The 17770-nt window shown below is 48.4% G+C and overlaps 1 protein-coding gene across 3 annotated transcripts in view; it reads right to left on the bottom strand.

The window, feature by feature from the left end:
- Positions 1-442: 442 nt before the first annotated feature.
- The window catches only part of naga (N-acetylgalactosaminidase, alpha), a 125313-nt gene continuing 107985 nt past the window's right edge, over positions 443-17770 (bottom strand). For all 3 annotated transcript variants that reach the window (XM_072492062.1, XM_072492061.1, XM_072492063.1), the window contains exons 6-9: positions 16475-16636; positions 9430-9627; positions 5844-5987; positions 443-2683 (exon numbers count right to left, since the gene is read on the bottom strand). In XM_072492062.1, the coding sequence (XP_072348163.1) occupies positions 2507-2683; positions 5844-5987; positions 9430-9627; positions 16475-16636 (681 nt within the window). In that variant the 3' untranslated portion in view covers positions 443-2506. The remainder of the gene's footprint in view (positions 2684-5843; positions 5988-9429; positions 9628-16474; positions 16637-17770) is intronic.

Raw genomic sequence — 17770 nt, 5'->3', positions numbered from 1 at the left:
AGAAAGCAGCGTGGATGTGTCTGTGGGTTTCCAGAGAGCTGTATGAAGAAAGCAAGGTGCTGGAGCTGAAGTCACCCAAGCTAATATATCTCTGCCATTCTACAGAAAATATATATAACCTTTAACCTGATGTGATTTTGTTTAAAGGTGTTAAGTCTCTTGGAAGTTTGAAGGAACAGTTTAAGGAATTATTTACTGTTGCAATATTTTCTGAGTTATCTTTGAAGTAAGGGGTGTTATGAGATCCAATGTTTATTGAAGATGTTAAGTTGAGTTCATGGAATAAACAGTGTTTTGTGTTTAAAAACCCACGTGTCCATAATTGTAATCCCACACCTCGGGAACAAGCCGTGTGCTCAGAAAAGCAACAAATCCATTAAAGGGAGAGGTTGGTTGAACTCCATGATACATTTTGGGGTTCTGAAAAAAAATACAGCAGAAGCATTTTGATAAAGCTTTAATTTTAAATAGATAAGTCAAAGTAGTAGCAATTTGCTTGACAATTGTTAGTTTTGTTTTTAACGACCAGGAAACTGATTAACATTAAATTCATTAATTCTCCTGCTCTTTCAGTAAAGTTATCGCTCTTCCTCAGTATCGGAGTGATAGGAAGTTTCTCTCTATCTATCCTATTGGATTTACGACTGTCATGGGTTGGGGAATCTAGGACTAGGGAGCAAACCTTTCATGAATGAAGTGGGGAGACACTTCCACACACACACAAAAGGGTGGTTGAAGTTTGAAACTCTCAGATGAACAGATTTGGATTTTATCAACAACTTGTATACTATTTTCTAAGCCACTTCACAGAGTTATATGGTCGATCAAACTGGGCAACTGGTGAAAAGAGAGATTATCATAGTATCCTTCCAGTGCAGGAGGAGGCCATTCGGCCCATCGAGTCTGCACCGACCCTCTGAAAGGGCATTCTACCTAGGCCCACTCCACAACCCTACAACCTAACTTAACCTGCACTTCTTTGGACACTAAGGGGCAATTTGGCATGGCCAATCCACCTCACCTGCACATCTTTGGAATGTGGGAGGAAACCGGAGCACCCGGAGGAAACCCACACAGACACGGGAGAGCGTACAAACTCCACACAGACAATCACCCAAGGCTGGAACCGAACCCAGGTCCGTGGCGTTGTGAGGCAGCAGTGCTAACTATTGTGCCACCGTGCTGCCCCTGTGGAGATGCGGAGCAAAATGTTCCTGTGTTGTAGATTCTACATATGCTGTAGTCACCTTTGTATTATCTCACTACATCGGGGAGGGTGGGTAAACCAACAATCTGTCCTGGTCCACCCACATCGACGCTACCACCAAGAAAGCACAACAGCGCTTATATTTCCTCGGGGAACCAAGGAAATTCAGCATGTCCACATTCACTCTTATCAACCTTTACAGATACACCTTAGAAAACATCCTATCTGGCTGCATCACAGCCTGGTATGGCAACTGCTCAGCCCAAGATCGTAAGAAACTTCAGAGAGTCGTGAACACCGCCCAGTCCATCACACGAACCTGCCTCCCATCCGTTGACTCCATCTACATCTCCCGCTGCCTGGGGAAAGCGGGCAGCATAATCAAAGACCCCTCCTACCCGGCTTACTCACTCTTCCAACTTCTTCCAGCGGGCAGGAGATATAAAAGTCTGAGAACACGCACGAACAGACTCAAAAACAGCTTCTTCCCCACTGTTACCAGACTCCTAAACGACCCTCTTATGGTCTGATCTGATCTCTTCATACATCTTCTCCACTGAGTAATATGACAATACTCCGTATGCTTCACCCGATGCCTGTGTCTATGTATTTACATTGTGTATTTTATGTTTGCCATATTATGTATTTTCTTTTCATGTACGAAATGATCTGTCTGAGCTTCACGCAGAAAAATACTTTTCACTGTACCTCGGTACACGTGACAATAAACAAATCCAATCCAATCAACCAGTCAGCCCGTACTTGAAACTTTAAATGGCAACTTCAAATTGGAAGATCATGCTGCGTTTTTCCATAAACAGGGATCCTTTCTCAAAGTCGGGGCTGCTCCTTTCTGAGGTACAGGGCCAGTGGCTCCGGCCATTCACCATGATTGTGTTTCATGATAAATTTGGGAGTGACAGTCGGAGATTATGAGAGAGATGGGGGGGGGGGGGGGGGGGATAGAGCGTGAGAGGCTGATAGAAAGAGAGAGGTGGCGGGTTGCTGAGAGGGTGACAGACAGGGTTGGTGGTGGGTTGGGATTAGTGTGGAGTTCACATGGATGTGACAGGGCAGAGGGCATCCAGATTTAACCCCTCGCATCCCGGCGATCCCATAACCCAAGGAAGAACGTGAATGAAATCAGGCAGGACAAAGTGCCAGGAAATCCCTGAAAGATGTCCTGTTGGAGGATAAATCTGCTGCTCGTTGCTTTCAAATTATAGACTTAATTCAGGAGCAAAATGGACATTCAGGTGTCGATACGCCCGAGAGTAACGTCAAAGACTATAGCTGTCACTATGGTGACAAAGGCTGCAATGGGCCTGCTTCAGGCCTACTCTTCCCTTCGTTCATTATGAGCTTTCTTTCAGGATACAGGAACAGCATCACCACTCCGGAAGGATTGACGGTGACGGTGAACTTGGTGTCGGTCTCCAGGCCGCGCTGGACCCAGCCCGTGTACACATCCTGAGCCTAAATCCGGAAGGAAAACAAAACAAAATGAGATGAACCCCATCGCCGTTGCGCTCCCTCACAAGCCTGGCGACGAACCTGAAAACTGCTCGCAGAGTTCCTGTAGGGATCCTCCTGTTAATCCCTGTCTGTCCTTTTAATTTCTATTGTTCTGCTATTTAATAATAATAATAATCGCTTATTGTCACAAGTAGGCTTCAATGAAGTTACTGTGAAAAGCCCCTAGCCGCCACATTCTGGCGCCTGTTTGGGAGGCCAGTATGGGAATTGAACCCGCGCTGCAGGCATTGTTCCGCATTACAAGCCAGCTGTTTAGCCCACTATGCTAAACCAGCCCCTCGCTAAACCAGCCCCTACATTTACATTTATGTACCCAGACAATTAATGGGACCTGTGCCTTTAAGATGGACTTCACCTTTAATTTTTCTTTTAAAAAAGTGGGCAGCACGGTGGGGCGGTGGGTTAGCACTGCTGCCTCTCGGGGCCGAGGCCCCAGGTTCGATCCCGGCTCTGGGTCACTGTCCGTGAGGAGTTTTGCACATTCTCCCCGTGTCTGCGGGGGTTTCACCCCCACAACCCTCGAATGTGCAGGATAGGTGGATTGGCCACGCTAAATTGCCCCTTAATTGGAAAAAAACATTGGATACTCTACATTTTTTTAAAAATTCAATTGCGTTGGACTTTGGGGCTGGAATTAATCACACACTAGACTAGGGTGTCGTAACACTACACAGATACAGGGAGAAAGTGCAAACTCGTCACAGACACGGCACGGTAGCACAGTGGATAGCACTGTTGCTTCACAGCGCATTCGATTCCCGGCTTGCGTCACTGTCTGTGCGGAGTCTGCACGTTCTCCCCATGTCTGCGTGGGTTTCCTCCGGGTGCTCCGGTTTCCTCCCACAAGTCTTGAAAGACATGCTGTTAGGTGAATTGGACATTCTGAATTCTCCCTCTGTGTACCCGAACAGGTGCCGGAATGTGGCGACTGGGGGATTTTCACAGTAACTTCACTGCAGCGTTAATGTAAACCTACTTGTGACACTGGTAAATATTATTATTATTACCTAAGACCGGAATTGAACCCGGGTCCCTGGCACCGTGATTTTTACATAGAATTTACAGTGCAGAGGGAGGCCATTCGGCCCATCGAGTCTGCACCGGCTCTTTGAAAGACCCAAGCCCAGATCTCCACCCTATCCCCATAACCCAGTAACCCCAGCCAACACAATGGGCAATTTTGGACACTAAGGGCAATTTATCATGGCCAATCCACCTAACCTGCACATCTTTGGACTGTGGGAGGAAACCGGAGCACCCGGAGGAAACCCACGCACACACGGGGAGGATGTGCAGACTCCGCACAGACAGTGACCCAAGCCGGGAATCGAACCTGGGACCCTAAAGCTGTGAAGCAATTGTGCTAACCACTGTGCTACCGTGCCGCCCCTGGGGAAGTGAATTCCACATTCCCGCTCCCTGCCCTGGTAAAGAGGTTCCTCCTAAATTCATAGATGTTACAGCACTGAAAGAGGCCATTCAGCCCATCGACCACAGATCTGACGACACTAATCTAATTTTTCTAGCGCCTGGCCCAATCATAAATCACAGAATTTACAGTGCAGGAGGAGGCCATTCGGCCCATCGAGTCTGCACCGGCTCTTGGAAAGAGCGCCCTACTCAAGCCCACACCTCCACCCTATCCCCGTAACCCCACTTAACCGTTTTGTTTTGGACATCAAGGGCAATTTAGCATGGCCAATCCACTTAACCCGCACATCTTTGGACTGTGGGAGGAAACCGGGGCACCCGGAGGAAACCCACGCACACACGGGGAGGATGTGCAGACTCCGCACAGACAGTGACCCAAGCCGGGATTCGAACCTGAGACCCTGGAGCTGTGAAGCAATTGTGCTATCCACAATGCTGCCTGCTGCCCATCATAAATTCATCATAAATTCCTGGAAACCAGGCGGCATGGTGGCGCAGTGGTTAGCACTGCTGCCTCACGGCGCCGAGGACCCGGGTTCAGTCCAGGCCCCGGGTCAACATTCATGTGGAGTTTGCACATTCTCCCTGTGTCTGTATGGATCTCACGCCCTGTGGTAAACCACGTGACAGTATTGTCTGGTCTGTACTGTTCCATACATGCCTGGGCTTGTCCAAGTTGGCTCCGCCTCCGGCTCCTCCCCTCGGGGCTTCGGTATAAAAGTGGCAAATCTCCGCCTCCAGCCCCACTTCGGGTCCAGAGGCTGGAGGCTTGCTGTTTAGTGTATTAAAGCCTCAGTTAACTTTATCAACTCGTCGTGTATTACTGATGGTTTATCATGCCCACAACCTAAAGATGGAAAGGGGAGGTGGATTGGACACGCTAAATTGTCCCTTAATTGGAAACATTTAAATTTCAAAATGTTCCTGGAATTCCTGGAAATTTGCTTACTTCCATCTACCTTATCAAACCCATTCACAATTTTAGACACCTCTATCCCAGTTCACCAGAGAGAGAAAAAAGGCCCCAGCCTGTTCAGACGTCCGGGATTGTCACAATAATAATCTTTATTAGTGTCACAAGGAGGCTTACATTAACACTGCAGTGAAGTTACTGTGAAAATCCCCCAGTCACCACACTCTGGCGCTTGTTCGGGTACACAGAGGGAGAATTCAGAATTACAGGGGCAGATCAGAAGCATCACACCCACCACGTGGCTTAGAGCAGACTGGTTAGTTAGACTGAGTTACTGTAGCAAGATTAGCAGGAGAGTCGAACTCATAGAGAACTGTGCTAATGGTTCAATAAATCACATTGAACTTACTTCAAAGTCTGGAGTATCTTTTGGTCAAGGCTGCATTGAGTTGCAGCCTGTGATATCCCGGAGTACATAACACAACAAGCACGTCTTTCGGGGCTTGTGGGAAACCGGAGCACCCGGAGGAAACCCACGCAGACACGGGGAGAACGTGCAGACTCCGCACTGACAGTGACCCAAGCCGGGAATCGAACCCGGGTCCCTGGCGCTGTGAAGCAACTGTGCTAACCACTGTGCTGCTGTGCCTCGCCTTGATACTCATAACCTCGCCGTTCTGCTATTATCCTCCTGGTTTACACTCTTTCTAATGCCTCTCTGTCCTGCGCAGATGACAAAAGGGAACCCATACTCACCGAGAACACCTCAGGGACGGTGATGTTGAGTTGGCTCAGAGATGTGGTGTAGTGGTAAGGCATGTCTGTTCGCTGACTGAAAAAGGCCAGTGCCATGGTTGACAAAGAAAGTTCTTTCATCCAAACTTCGATCTTGTTTTTACCCTGGGGGTGAGAGAGGGGAACAGGAAAAATGAACAGATATTGAAAATATATCATACAAACAAGGAGCAGTCATAGTCCATTTGAGCCTGCTCCACCATTTAATAAGACCAAGGCTAATCTGATTGCAACATCAAATCTGCATCCTGCCTACTCCCCCCAATAACCTTTCACCCCCTTGCTTACCAAGAATCTATCCACCTCGGTCTTAAAAATATTTAAAGGCTCTGTTTCCACTACCTTTTCAGGAAGAGGTGACAAAGATTCATGACCCTCACAGGAAAAAAAATTGTCTCATCTCCGTTATAACTGCGAGGCACGGTGGCACAGTGGTTAGCACTGCTGCCTCACGCCGCCAGGGACCCGGGCTCAATTCCGGCCTTGGGTGACTGCCTGTGTGGAGTTTGCACTTTCTCCCCGTGTCTGCGAGGGTTTCCTCCGGGTGCTCCGGTTTCCTCCCACACTCCAACGAGGCACATGTTAGCTGGAGTGGCCATGCTAAATTGCCCTTAGTGTCCAAAGATGTGCAGGTCAGGTGAATTGGTCATGACCGATGTGCGGGGTTACAGGGATAGGGCGGGGAGTGGGCCTGGGTAGTGTGCTCTTTCAGAGGGTCAGTGCAGACGTGATGGGCCAAATGGCCTCCTTCTGAACTGTAGTAATTCTATGGATTCTAAGGGCCAGCACGGTAGCATTGTGGATAGCACAATTGCCAATTCTACATTCTCCCACAAACATCCTCTCCACATCCACCCTGTCAATTCCCCTCAGGGTCGCATATGTTTCAATCAAGTCGCCTCTTACTCTTCCAGATTCCTGCGATACAAGTCTAATGTGTTCAACCTTTCCTCAGAACACAACCTGTCCATTCCTGGTATTAGTCTGGTATCTTCGCTGAACTGCTTCCAATGCTTCCTTAAACAAGGTGACTAATGCTGTAGAGTACTCCAGATGCCCTGTACAACTGAAGCCATAACTTCCTGGAAAGGTAGAGGCATGTTAATGCCACACACCGATATTAATGTGTAAATTGGCCGACAAGTTAGTGCAATTAAGGAATTTGTCATGGGTCTCAAATCGCGAGAACCTGGCTTTCTCTACTCTGCCGTTATCGTTGCATGTTCAGCTGGATCTGTGCATTAATTGACCATTAAACTCACTGCAGGAAGTTAAATTTTCTTCATAACAACATGAATATTGTTAATGAATCCCAACCAACCTCCATGGTCCGAAAAGTAACAATTTAACCTCTCCAATCTCATTCCTTCAGGCAGTTAATTGTTGCTAGAGATTTTAACGAGGCTGAATTTCGCAACCACAGAGAGCTCACTTCCTTATGCATACCGTTTTTAAAATAAATTTAGAGTACCCAATTATAGAACATAGAAAATACAGCACAGAACAGGCCCTTCGGCCCACGATGTTGTGCCGAATTCTTTTTTTTCTCCAATTAACGGGCAATTTAGCGTGGCCAATCCACCTAACCTGCACATCTTTGGGTTGTGGGGGTGAGACCCACGCAAACACGGGGAGAATGTGCAAACCCCACATAGACAGTGACCCAGAGCCGGGATCGAACTCGGGTCCTCGGCGCCGTGAGGCAGCAGTGCTAACCACTGTGCCACCGTGCTGCCCCCTTACACATACTGTAAGAAACCCTTATTCCGGGACGGCACGCAGCACAGTGGTTAGCACTGCTGCCTCACGCCGCCCAGGTCCCAGGTTCGATCCCGAATCTGGGTGACTGTCCGTGTGGAATTTGCACATTCTCCCCTGGGTTTTACCCCCACAACCCAACATTTTCTTTTCTAAAAAATCTCCAACAACAATTGACCACCTGAAGGAATGAGATTAAACGGTTCAAATGTTTTATCTTTCCCATGAACTTGTTGATTTGACTCTGATTCAAACCCCTTCTCAGCCTTTCCTCTATTCACTCCTCCGTTCTCACTAGTTAAGGAGAATTGTTGTTGGTCCCACCATTCATGAAGCTCCCAGATGCCCGGTTACTCTCGCCTCCTCTGTTACTGCTCACACTCCCAGCAATATTTCTCAACCTTCACTTTGGAGGAACAAAACTGAACTAATGGCACAACAGGAGATGCTCCATTCCAGAACGTCTTGTCTCACTGTGTAACTATAGCGGTCAGGGAAGGTTCGATATTTGACCAGCGACCATACATTGACCCCTTTGTTCTGCACCTCTTTCAAATTAGTTGCTTCATTCCAGCGGGGGGCTCCCAATATGGCCACTAAGCAACACTTTGCCAATGACCCCAAACCCTGCTGCCAACTGTGGCCGCCCATCCCCCACCCTCTACTGGGAACCAAGGTTAGGGCTGTCAACTCCATGGTCACTGAAAGAGGTAAGAGATGTCACACGCCCACATCCGCATTGTAGAAGGGACTTTAGTTGGCGGATTATTTGCCTTAATACTCTGTATTCATTTTAACCGGCTGCTTGACTATATGTCATGGAAATAGGCACTTGGCAAAGCATGATGAATATTTAGCCTTATTTTAAGTCAAGAAGTTCTGTATGAAACAGTCAGAAGGTCATACAATGTAAACAAGCATTCATTGCACATTGTTTTGCTGATTGCAGACAATTATTATTTTTCTTAGGCAAGGAACTCATGGCCTGTTATTAAACTCTAACTCCGGCCTGCTCGCTTTCCTGTCTTTTTGCTAATCTAAAGAATGCCTTTTGTCCTAGATATTACTTACTGTATCATATCATAGAATTTACAGTGCAGAAGGAGGCCATTCGGCCCATCGAGTCTGCACCGGCTCTTGGAAAGAGCACCCGACCCAAGGTCCACACCTCCACCCAATCCCCATAACCCAGTAAACCCCACCCAACACTAAGGGCAATTTTGGACACTAAGGGCAATTTATCATGGCCAATCCACCTAACCTGCACATCTTTGGACTGTGGGAGGAAACCGGAGCACCCGGAGGAAACCCACGCACACACGGGGAGAATGTGCAGACTCCGCACAGACAGTGACCCAAGCCGGGATTCGAACCTGGGACCCTGGAGCTGTGAAGCAATTGTGCTATCCCCAATGCTGCCATGCTGCCCTGATAAATATAAATGACTTGCCTTACTTTTGTAAAGTGGGGACATTTGGAATGACTGTGGTGTCTCTAATCCCCCCACGAACTTCGTGTTAAATAAAGGACCTTTGGCAAAAACTCGAAGTGCTGACTTACAATTTCTTCAATACGCATGCAACACGCGTGCACGTGAGCACGTGCCAACTCCAGTGCCTCAATTTGTCCCGAGAATGATTAAGTCATTCGAGGCACCAGCGACCTGTGACCTTTCGGTCCACGTAGTTTAGTGGTGCTTTCACTCCCCTCGCCACCACCACAACCCCACGTTTCTTCATTCCCATCGTGCACTTTGATCCTGGGCCCGATCCCCTCCCTCGCTCCTCACCTTCAGTAACATTCGGCCCTGCAGCCCCAGCGGGTCTTGGTTAATCCTGATCAGCAGTTTATTCTGTAGGATGGACGAGGCCTCGGTGGAGATAGACCGCAGGTCATTCGACATAAAGAGGGGAGCGGCTAGAATGGCCCAGAGAGCCATCTGTGATTTGGACTGCTCGTAACTCAGGCCAAAGTTCCCGATAATCAACTGGAGAGAAAAAAAAACCAAAGGGTATGAGAGGGACGGAGGCAGCGACTGACTGCACCGCAAATATAACCTGCATTTATATAGCACCGAGGATGCAACAAAACGTCACAGTCGAGCAACCGGGCAAAGTTTGACCCCAAACCGACGTGAAGATCAGGTGAAGGCGGTTTTGAGGAGAGGGGGGGGGGAACGAGATGGAAATCGGGAGTAGTTTAGGGTGAGTATTCCACAGCTGAAGGCCCAGGCATAGTCCACCAGTCAGGAAGAGAGGGAGGTGTGGGAGAGATTTGGAGGAGAGCCGTTATCCGTGAGGATTGTGGGATTGGAGCAGGCTACAGGGACAAGGGAAGAATTTGTAAACGAGGGTGCGAATTTGGACATTGGGGTTTCAGGAGCCAGCGTTAGTCAGTGAGATCAAAGGTGATGGGTGAAAAGGACTTGGCGTGAGTTAGACAATAACGTTTAAGAGGAGCGGAAGCTTATGGAATGAACATAGCGAGCGACCGGCCAGGTGTGCATTGGAATAGCCGAGTCTGGGGGTAACAGAACCATGGTGGAGTGTTTCAGCAGCTGATAAGTTGATTCAGGGATGGAGTCAGGCAAAGGCATAGAGGTAGACGTAGGTGGTGTTTGCGATGGAGAGAATATAGGGTTAGAAGCTCAGCTCAGGGTCTAATAGGACGTCATACGCATCTCAGGTAGTAACACAGGGAAAGGACAGAATTGGTAACAGGGAGGGTGGCACAGTGGTTAGCACTGATGCCTCACAGTTCCAGGGACCCGAGTTCAATTCCGGCCTCAGGTATCTGTCTGTGCGGAGTCTGCACGTTCTCCCCATGAGTGCGTAGGTTTTCTCCGGGTGCTCCGGTTTCCTCCCACAGTCCAAAGATGTGCAGGTAAGGTGGATTGGCCATGATAAATTGTCCTTAGTGACCAAAAGGTTAGGTTGGGTTACTGGGTTTCATGGGGGTAGGGTGGAGGCATGGGCTTAAATAAGGTGGTCTTTCCAAGGGCCGGTGCAGACTTGATGGGCCGAATGGCCTCCTTCTGCACTGTAAATTCTATGGGAACAGAGAGAGACAGCTGTTGGAGATTTCATTGCTCATTGGGATAAGAACACTCAACACATTATCCAGACTCGAAACGTTCGCTCCGTTCTCTCCTCACAGATGCTGACCGACCTGCTGAGATTGTCCGGTATTCTCTGTTTTTGCAACACATTATTCCACCTGGTCAATGTTCCCTTGAAGGAACTTCACACAAACTGGCGTTACGTCACCCCGAAAGTACCTTGGAATTCAGCTGGGATTGTCCTGGACTCCTGCCAACACTCCAGGAGAAATGATCCTCCTGCCAATGGGAATAATCGTAAATGTGTCTCTGTCTGTCTCCGTCTCTATTACAGCCAACAAAGTGCTTTGGAAGTGTAGCCCCAGTTGTAAAGTTGCAAGTGCTATGTCTGATTTATTGGCACAGCAAGATCACAGAGATAGCAGCGAGATAATAACGACCAGGGCAATCTGGATTTAATGGCGTTGGTGGAGGGACGGACATTGCTCAGGGCACCAGGGACAACTCTCCTTCGATTAGTGCCACACGGGAATGCTTTACGTCCCAGTCATAGGGAGTGAAAGTCCTCGGTTTAACATCCCATCCAAAAGGCAGCTACTCTGACTGTGCAGCAGTCCCTCAGTGCTGCGCTCAGAGTGTTAACATAGAACATAGAACAGTACAGCTCAGAACAGGCCCTTTGGCCTTCGATGTTGTGCCGAGCATTGTCCGAAACCAAGATCAAGCTATCGCACTCCCTGTCATTCTGGTGTGCTCCATGTGCCTATCCAATAACCGCTTGAAAGTTCCGAAAGTGTCCGACTCCACTATCACAGCAGACAGTCCATTCCACACCCTAACCACTCTCTGAGTAAAGAACCTACCTCGGACATCCCTCCTATATTTCCCACCCTGAATCTTACAGTTGTAACAGCTACATCCACCCGAGGAAATAGTCTCTGAACGTCCACTCCATCTGTCCCCCTCATTATCTTATTAAGCTCTATTAAGTCACCTCTCATCCTCCTCCGCTCCAAAGAGAAAAGCCCTAGCTCCCTCAACCTTTCCTCATAAGACCTATCTTGCAAACCAGGCAGCATCCTGGTAAATCTCCTTTGCACCCTTTCCAACGCTTCCACATCCTTCCTATAGTGAGGTGACCAAAACTGCACACAATACTCCAAATGTGGTCTCACCAGGGTCATGCATAGTTGCAGCATAACCCCGCGGCTCTTAAACTCAAGCTTAATAAACGCTAACACACTATAAGCCTTCTTCACGGCTCTATCCACTTGAGTGACAACCTTCAGAGATCTGTGGACATGAACCTCAAGATCTCGCTGTTCCTCCCCATTCCTCAGAACCCTGTCATTGACCCTGTAATCCGCATTCAAATATTTTCTACCAAAATGAATCACCTCGCACTTATCAGGGTTAAACTCCATCTGCCATTTTTCGGCCCAGCTCTGCATCCTATCAATGTCTCTTTGCAGCCTGCAACAGCCCTCCACCTCATCCACTACTCCACCAATCTTGGTGTCATCAGCAAATTTACTGACCCACCCTTCAGCCTCCTCCTCCAAGTCATTGATAAAAATCACAAATAGCAGAGGACCCAGCACTGATCCCCGAGGTACACCGCTGGTAACTGGTCTCCAGTCTGAAAATTTTCCATCCACCACCACCCTCTGTCTTCTATGTGATAGCCAGTTACTTATCCAATTGGCCAAATTTCCCTCTATCCCACACCTCCTTACTTTCTTCATGAGCCGACCATGGGGAACCTTATCAAACGCCTTACTGAAATCCATGTATACAACATCAAATGCTCTACCTTCATCGACACACTTAGTTACCTCCTCAAAGAATTCAATCAAATTTGTGAGGCAAGACCTACCCTTCACGAATCTGTGTTGACTATCCCGGATTAAGCTGCATCTTTCCAAATGGTCATAAATCCTATCCTTCAGGACTTTTCCATTATCTTCCCGACCACCGAAGTAAGACTAACTGGCCTATAATTACCAGGGTCATTCCTATTCCCTTTCTTGAACAGAGGAACAACATTCACCATTCTCCAGTCCTCTGGCACTATCCCCGTGGACAGCGAGGACCCAAAGATCAAAGCCAAAGGCTCTGCAATCTCATCCCTTGCCTCCCAAAGAATCCTTGAGTACATCCCATCTGGCCCAGGGGACTTGTCGACCCTCAGGTTTTTCAAAATTGCTAATACATCCTTCCTCAGAACATCTACTTCCTCCAGCCTACCCGCCTGTATCACACTCTCATCCTCAAAAACATGGCCCCTCTCCTTTGTGAACACTGAAGAAAAGTATTCATTCAACGCCTCTCCTATTTCTTCTGACTTCATGCACAAATTCCCATTACTGTCTTTCACCGGCCCTACCCTCACCCTGGTCATTCTTTTATTTCTCACATAAAAGCCTTGGGGTTTTCCTTGATCCGACCCACCAAGGACTTCTCATGCCCCCTCCTAGCTCTCCTCAGCCCTTTTTTCAGCTCATTCCTTGGTACCTTGTGACCCTCAAGCGACCCTACTGAACCTTGTTTCCTCATCCTTACATACTCTTCCTTTTTCCTCTTGACAAGACATTCACCCTCTTTTGTGAACCATGGTTCCCTCACACGGCCATTTCCTCCCTGCCTGACAGGGATATGCCTATCAAGGACACGCAGTATTTGTTCCTTGAACAAGCTCCACTTTTCATTTGTGCCTTTCCCTGACAGTTTCTGTTCCCATCTTATGCTCCCTAATTCTTGCCTAATCGCATCATTATTACCCCTCCCCCAATTATAAACCTTCCCCTGCCGTATGGCCCTATCACTCTCCATTGCAATAGTGAAAGACACCGAATTGTGGTCACTATCTCCAACGTGCTCTCCCACTAAGAAATCTAACACTTGGCCCGGTTCATTACCCAGTACCAAATCCAATGTGGGCCCCCCTCTTGTCGGCCTATCCACATATCGTGTCAGGAAACCCTCCTGCACACACTGTACAAAAACTGCCCCATCCGAACTGTTCGACCTATAGAGGTTCCAATCAATATTTGGAAAGTTAAAGTCACCCATGACAACTACCCTGAGACCTCCACACCTATCCATAATCTGTTTTGCAATTTCTTCCTCCACATCTCTATTACTATTTGGGGGCCTATAGAAAACTCCTTACAATGTGACCACTCCTTTCCTATTTCCAACTTCGGCCCACATTACCTCAGTAGGCAGATCCCCTTCAAACTGTTTTTCTGTAGCCGTTAAACTATCCTTGATTAACAATGCTACTCCTCCACCTCTTTTACCACCTTCCCTACTCGTACTGAAACATCTATACCCCGGAACTTCCAACAACCATTCCTGTCCCTGTTCTAACCATGTCTCTGTAATGCCCACAACATCGTAGTCCCAAGTACCAATCCACGCTCCAAGTTCATCTACCTTATTCCGGATGCTCCTTGCATTGAAGTAGACACACTACAACCCACCTTTCTGTCTGCCGGTACCCTCCTGCGACCTTGATACCCTCCTCAGTATCTCACTACTCTCAACACTGGCTTCTGGACTACAGCTCGTTTTCCCCGCCCCCTGACAAATTAGTTTAAACCCCCCCCCCCGAAGAGCCGCAGCAAATTTCCCTCCCAGGATATTGGTGCCCCTTTGGTTCAGGTGCAAACCGTCCTGTCACAGGTCCCACCTTCCCCAGAATGTGCTCCAATTATCCACGTACCTGAAACCCTCCCTCCTACACCATCACTGCAGACACGTGTTTATCTGCACTCTCTCCCTGTTCCTCAACTCGCTAGCACGTGGCACCGGCAACAAACCAGAGATGATAACATGGTTTGTCCTGGCTCTCAGCTTCCACCCTAGCTCCCTAAATTCCTGTTCTAAATTCCCGTCCCTTCTCTTACCTATGTCATTGGTACCGATGTGTACCACAACTTGTGACTGCTCCCCCTCCCCTTTAAGGATTCTGAAAACACGGTCCGAGACGTCACGGACCCTGGCACCCGGGAGGCAACATACCATCCGTGAGTCTCTTTCACTGCCACAGAACCGTCTATCTGTCCCTCTAACTATCGAGGCCCCAATAACTATTGCTCTCCTGCTCCCCCTCCTTCCCTTCTGAGCCACAGGGACGGACTCAGTGCTGGAGATCCGTTCACCGTGGCTTACCCCTGCTAGGTCGTCCCCCTCAACAGTATCCAAAGCGGTATACTTGTTACTAAGGGGAACGGCCACAGAGGATCCCTGCACTGACTGCTTCCTCCCAGCCCCTCTCACCGTCACCCATCTATCTTGATTGTTCGGAGTAACTACATCCCTGAAGCTACTATCTGTGACCACCTTTGCCTCCCGAATGGTACGAAGTTCATCCAGCTCCAGCTCCAGTTCCCTAACGCGGTTTCTGAGGAGCTGGAGATGGGTGCACTTCCCACAGGTGAAATCAGCAGGGACACTGATGGCGTCCCTCATCTCAAACATTCTGCAGGAGGAACAGTGCACTGCCTTCCCTGATATCCCCTCTAGATAAAAAAAGAAAAAGAAAGAAAGAGCTTACCTGTTATTCACTCTACCCCTTAGGTTAAAGGAGGTGGAAGGGTGGGGGACACTACAAGTGTAGTGTCTAGGGTTTAGAAACTGCTCAACTTAAATGCAGGTAAAAATAAAACACTTAAACAGCAACCACTGCGCCCCGCACAAGAACAGCAATCAGCTGTTATGGGTCTGCGCAAACAATTTAAATCTTTACTACTTACCCAGCAGTCACTCCATCCTCACTCTGACCGGATTCAGCTGGAAACTCCCGACAGTAAGTTTTTTTTTAAACATTTACTCCTCTTCTCAGCAAGCACTCACTCAACAATCACTGCGCCCCGCACGATAACACCTCAGGGAAAAGAAAAACTACTTACCAATCACCAGCCAATCACTTACCTGCAGGCTGTGACATCACGGTTCAACTTCTTTCTACTTCTACCTGCCCTCGGGTCTCCCTCTTGATCTTTACTCAGCTGGGATCCTTACAGTGATTGTCTTTTTTTTTGGTTAGAGGAGGAGGTAGGGAGGGGAACACTGAAGAAGTGTTTCAAGTTTAACTGTCACTTGACAACAGCTCCTCCACAAAACACCTTCAAGACACGGTGACCGCAATGCACTGATGCAAATTTTCCCCGCAACAGCCAATCAGCAGCTCCACTCTACTGCCCTCTGCTAGATGCTTGCCTTCACTTGAACACCTAGGGTGTCTTGCTCAGGTACACTTTCTGGATGCAGTGACCGCAATGCCCTGATGTAAATTTTCCCCGCAACAGCCAATCAGCAGCTCCGCTCTACTGCCCTCTGCTGGATGCTTGCCTTCACTTGAACACCTAGTGTGTCTTGCTCAGGTACACTTTCTGAATGCAGTGACCGCAATGCACTGATGCAAATTTTCCCCGCAACAGCCAATCAGCAGTTCCGCTCTACTGCCCTCTGCTGGATGCTTGCCTTCACTTGAACACCTAGGGTGTCTTGCTCAGGTACACTTTCTGGATGCAGTGACCGCAATGCACTGATGCAAATTTTTGCCGCAACAGCCAATCAGCAGCTCCGCTCTACTGCTCTCTGCTGGATCTGTTGGCCTGGATTATGGGCTGGAACGGGTCTTGATCCCACAAACTTCCAACTGGTAACTGGCAACTTATATTGACACTATGGATATTGAAAATATGCAAGGACTTTCATTCGTGGCCGTGCAGCATGGAGAGCAGGGGTGTAAAGTTAGGCAGGGTACCATGTCTGGGTCGTTCCATCTCCCTGGGCCAGCCTCAAGCTGCAACACCTCCTGGTGACTCGAATACCAGTCAATGATTCCTCGAACACTCTCCCATGAATCATCAATGTCGTCGTAGTTCCTCCACAGATTGCAAATCTCGCCCAGGAACGTGTAGTTCACCTGCAAACAGCCCATTGGGTCAATGAGAGAGAGAGAGAGGAGGGTTAGTCAGTGAGAGAGAGAGAGGAAGGGAGCACAAAGTACATTTCTATCGCCTTCACAACCCCCAGGACATCCCAAAGTGAGTTTGGGCCATTTTGAGGGAGTTGTTACGATGTCATGAGGAGGAGCAAACCGATTACGATGGTCTTGTACACAACACAGGCCTTTATTTCAGGTGGCCAAAACACAATAGGGAGGAAATTTGGCTTCAGCAACGGAGGGTCTTGTTCAAAACCCTTCAAACTCAGGTTGAGGGGATCGTAACCCAGTAAGGGCTTGGAGGGGGTACAATGCAGATCCACCAGAATTATACCGTAGTTCAAAGGGTTCAATTTTGAGGACAGGCTGCACAGACTAGGCCCGGGGCTTTCCAGCCCCACCACAATGTGGTGAGCCAAACAAATATCCATCGTCTTCGGCGGAACTTGAGGATCCCAGCCTGGGCGCATATTCGATTAAAGTTAGAAAATTATCACGGTGGCGCAGTGGGTTAGCCCTGCGGCCTCACGGCGCCAAGGTCCCAGGTTCGATCCCGGCTCTGGGTCACTGTCCGTGTGGAGTTTGCACATTCTCCCCGTGTTTGCGTGGATTTCGCCCCCACAATCCAAAGATGTGCAGGGTAGGTGGATTGGCCACGCTAAACTGCCCCTTAATTGGAAAAAAATGATTTTTTTTTTTAAGTTAGAAAATTGTTTAAGATTATCACAGGATTCGATCAACAGGGGAATAACCTTAATAGAGCCAAGGTGATGCACAGGCTCTGCTTGTATCTGCTGGAGTTCAGAAGAGTATGAGGCAACTTGATCGAAGCCTTTAAGATCCTGAGGGGTATTGACAGGGCCTCTTGCTAGGCCGCACTTGGAATATGGTGTTCAATTCTGGTCGTCACGCTACCAGAAGGATGTGGAGGCTTTAGAGAAGGGACAGAAGAGGTTTACCAGGATGTTGCCTGGTCTGGAGGGCATTAACTATGAGGAGAGGTTGGATAAACTTGGTTTGTTCTCACTGGAATGTTGGAGGTTGAAGGGCGACCTGATGGAAGTCTACAAAATGATGAGGGGCACAGACAGAGTGGATAGAAGCTTTTCACCG

Source organism: Scyliorhinus torazame, chromosome 29, assembly GCF_047496885.1.
Source record: "Scyliorhinus torazame isolate Kashiwa2021f chromosome 29, sScyTor2.1, whole genome shotgun sequence".
NCBI classification, from domain to species: domain Eukaryota; kingdom Metazoa; phylum Chordata; class Chondrichthyes; order Carcharhiniformes; family Scyliorhinidae; genus Scyliorhinus; species Scyliorhinus torazame.
Note: the sequence above shows the minus strand (reverse complement) of the source record. Positions and strands in the feature narration are given on the sequence as shown.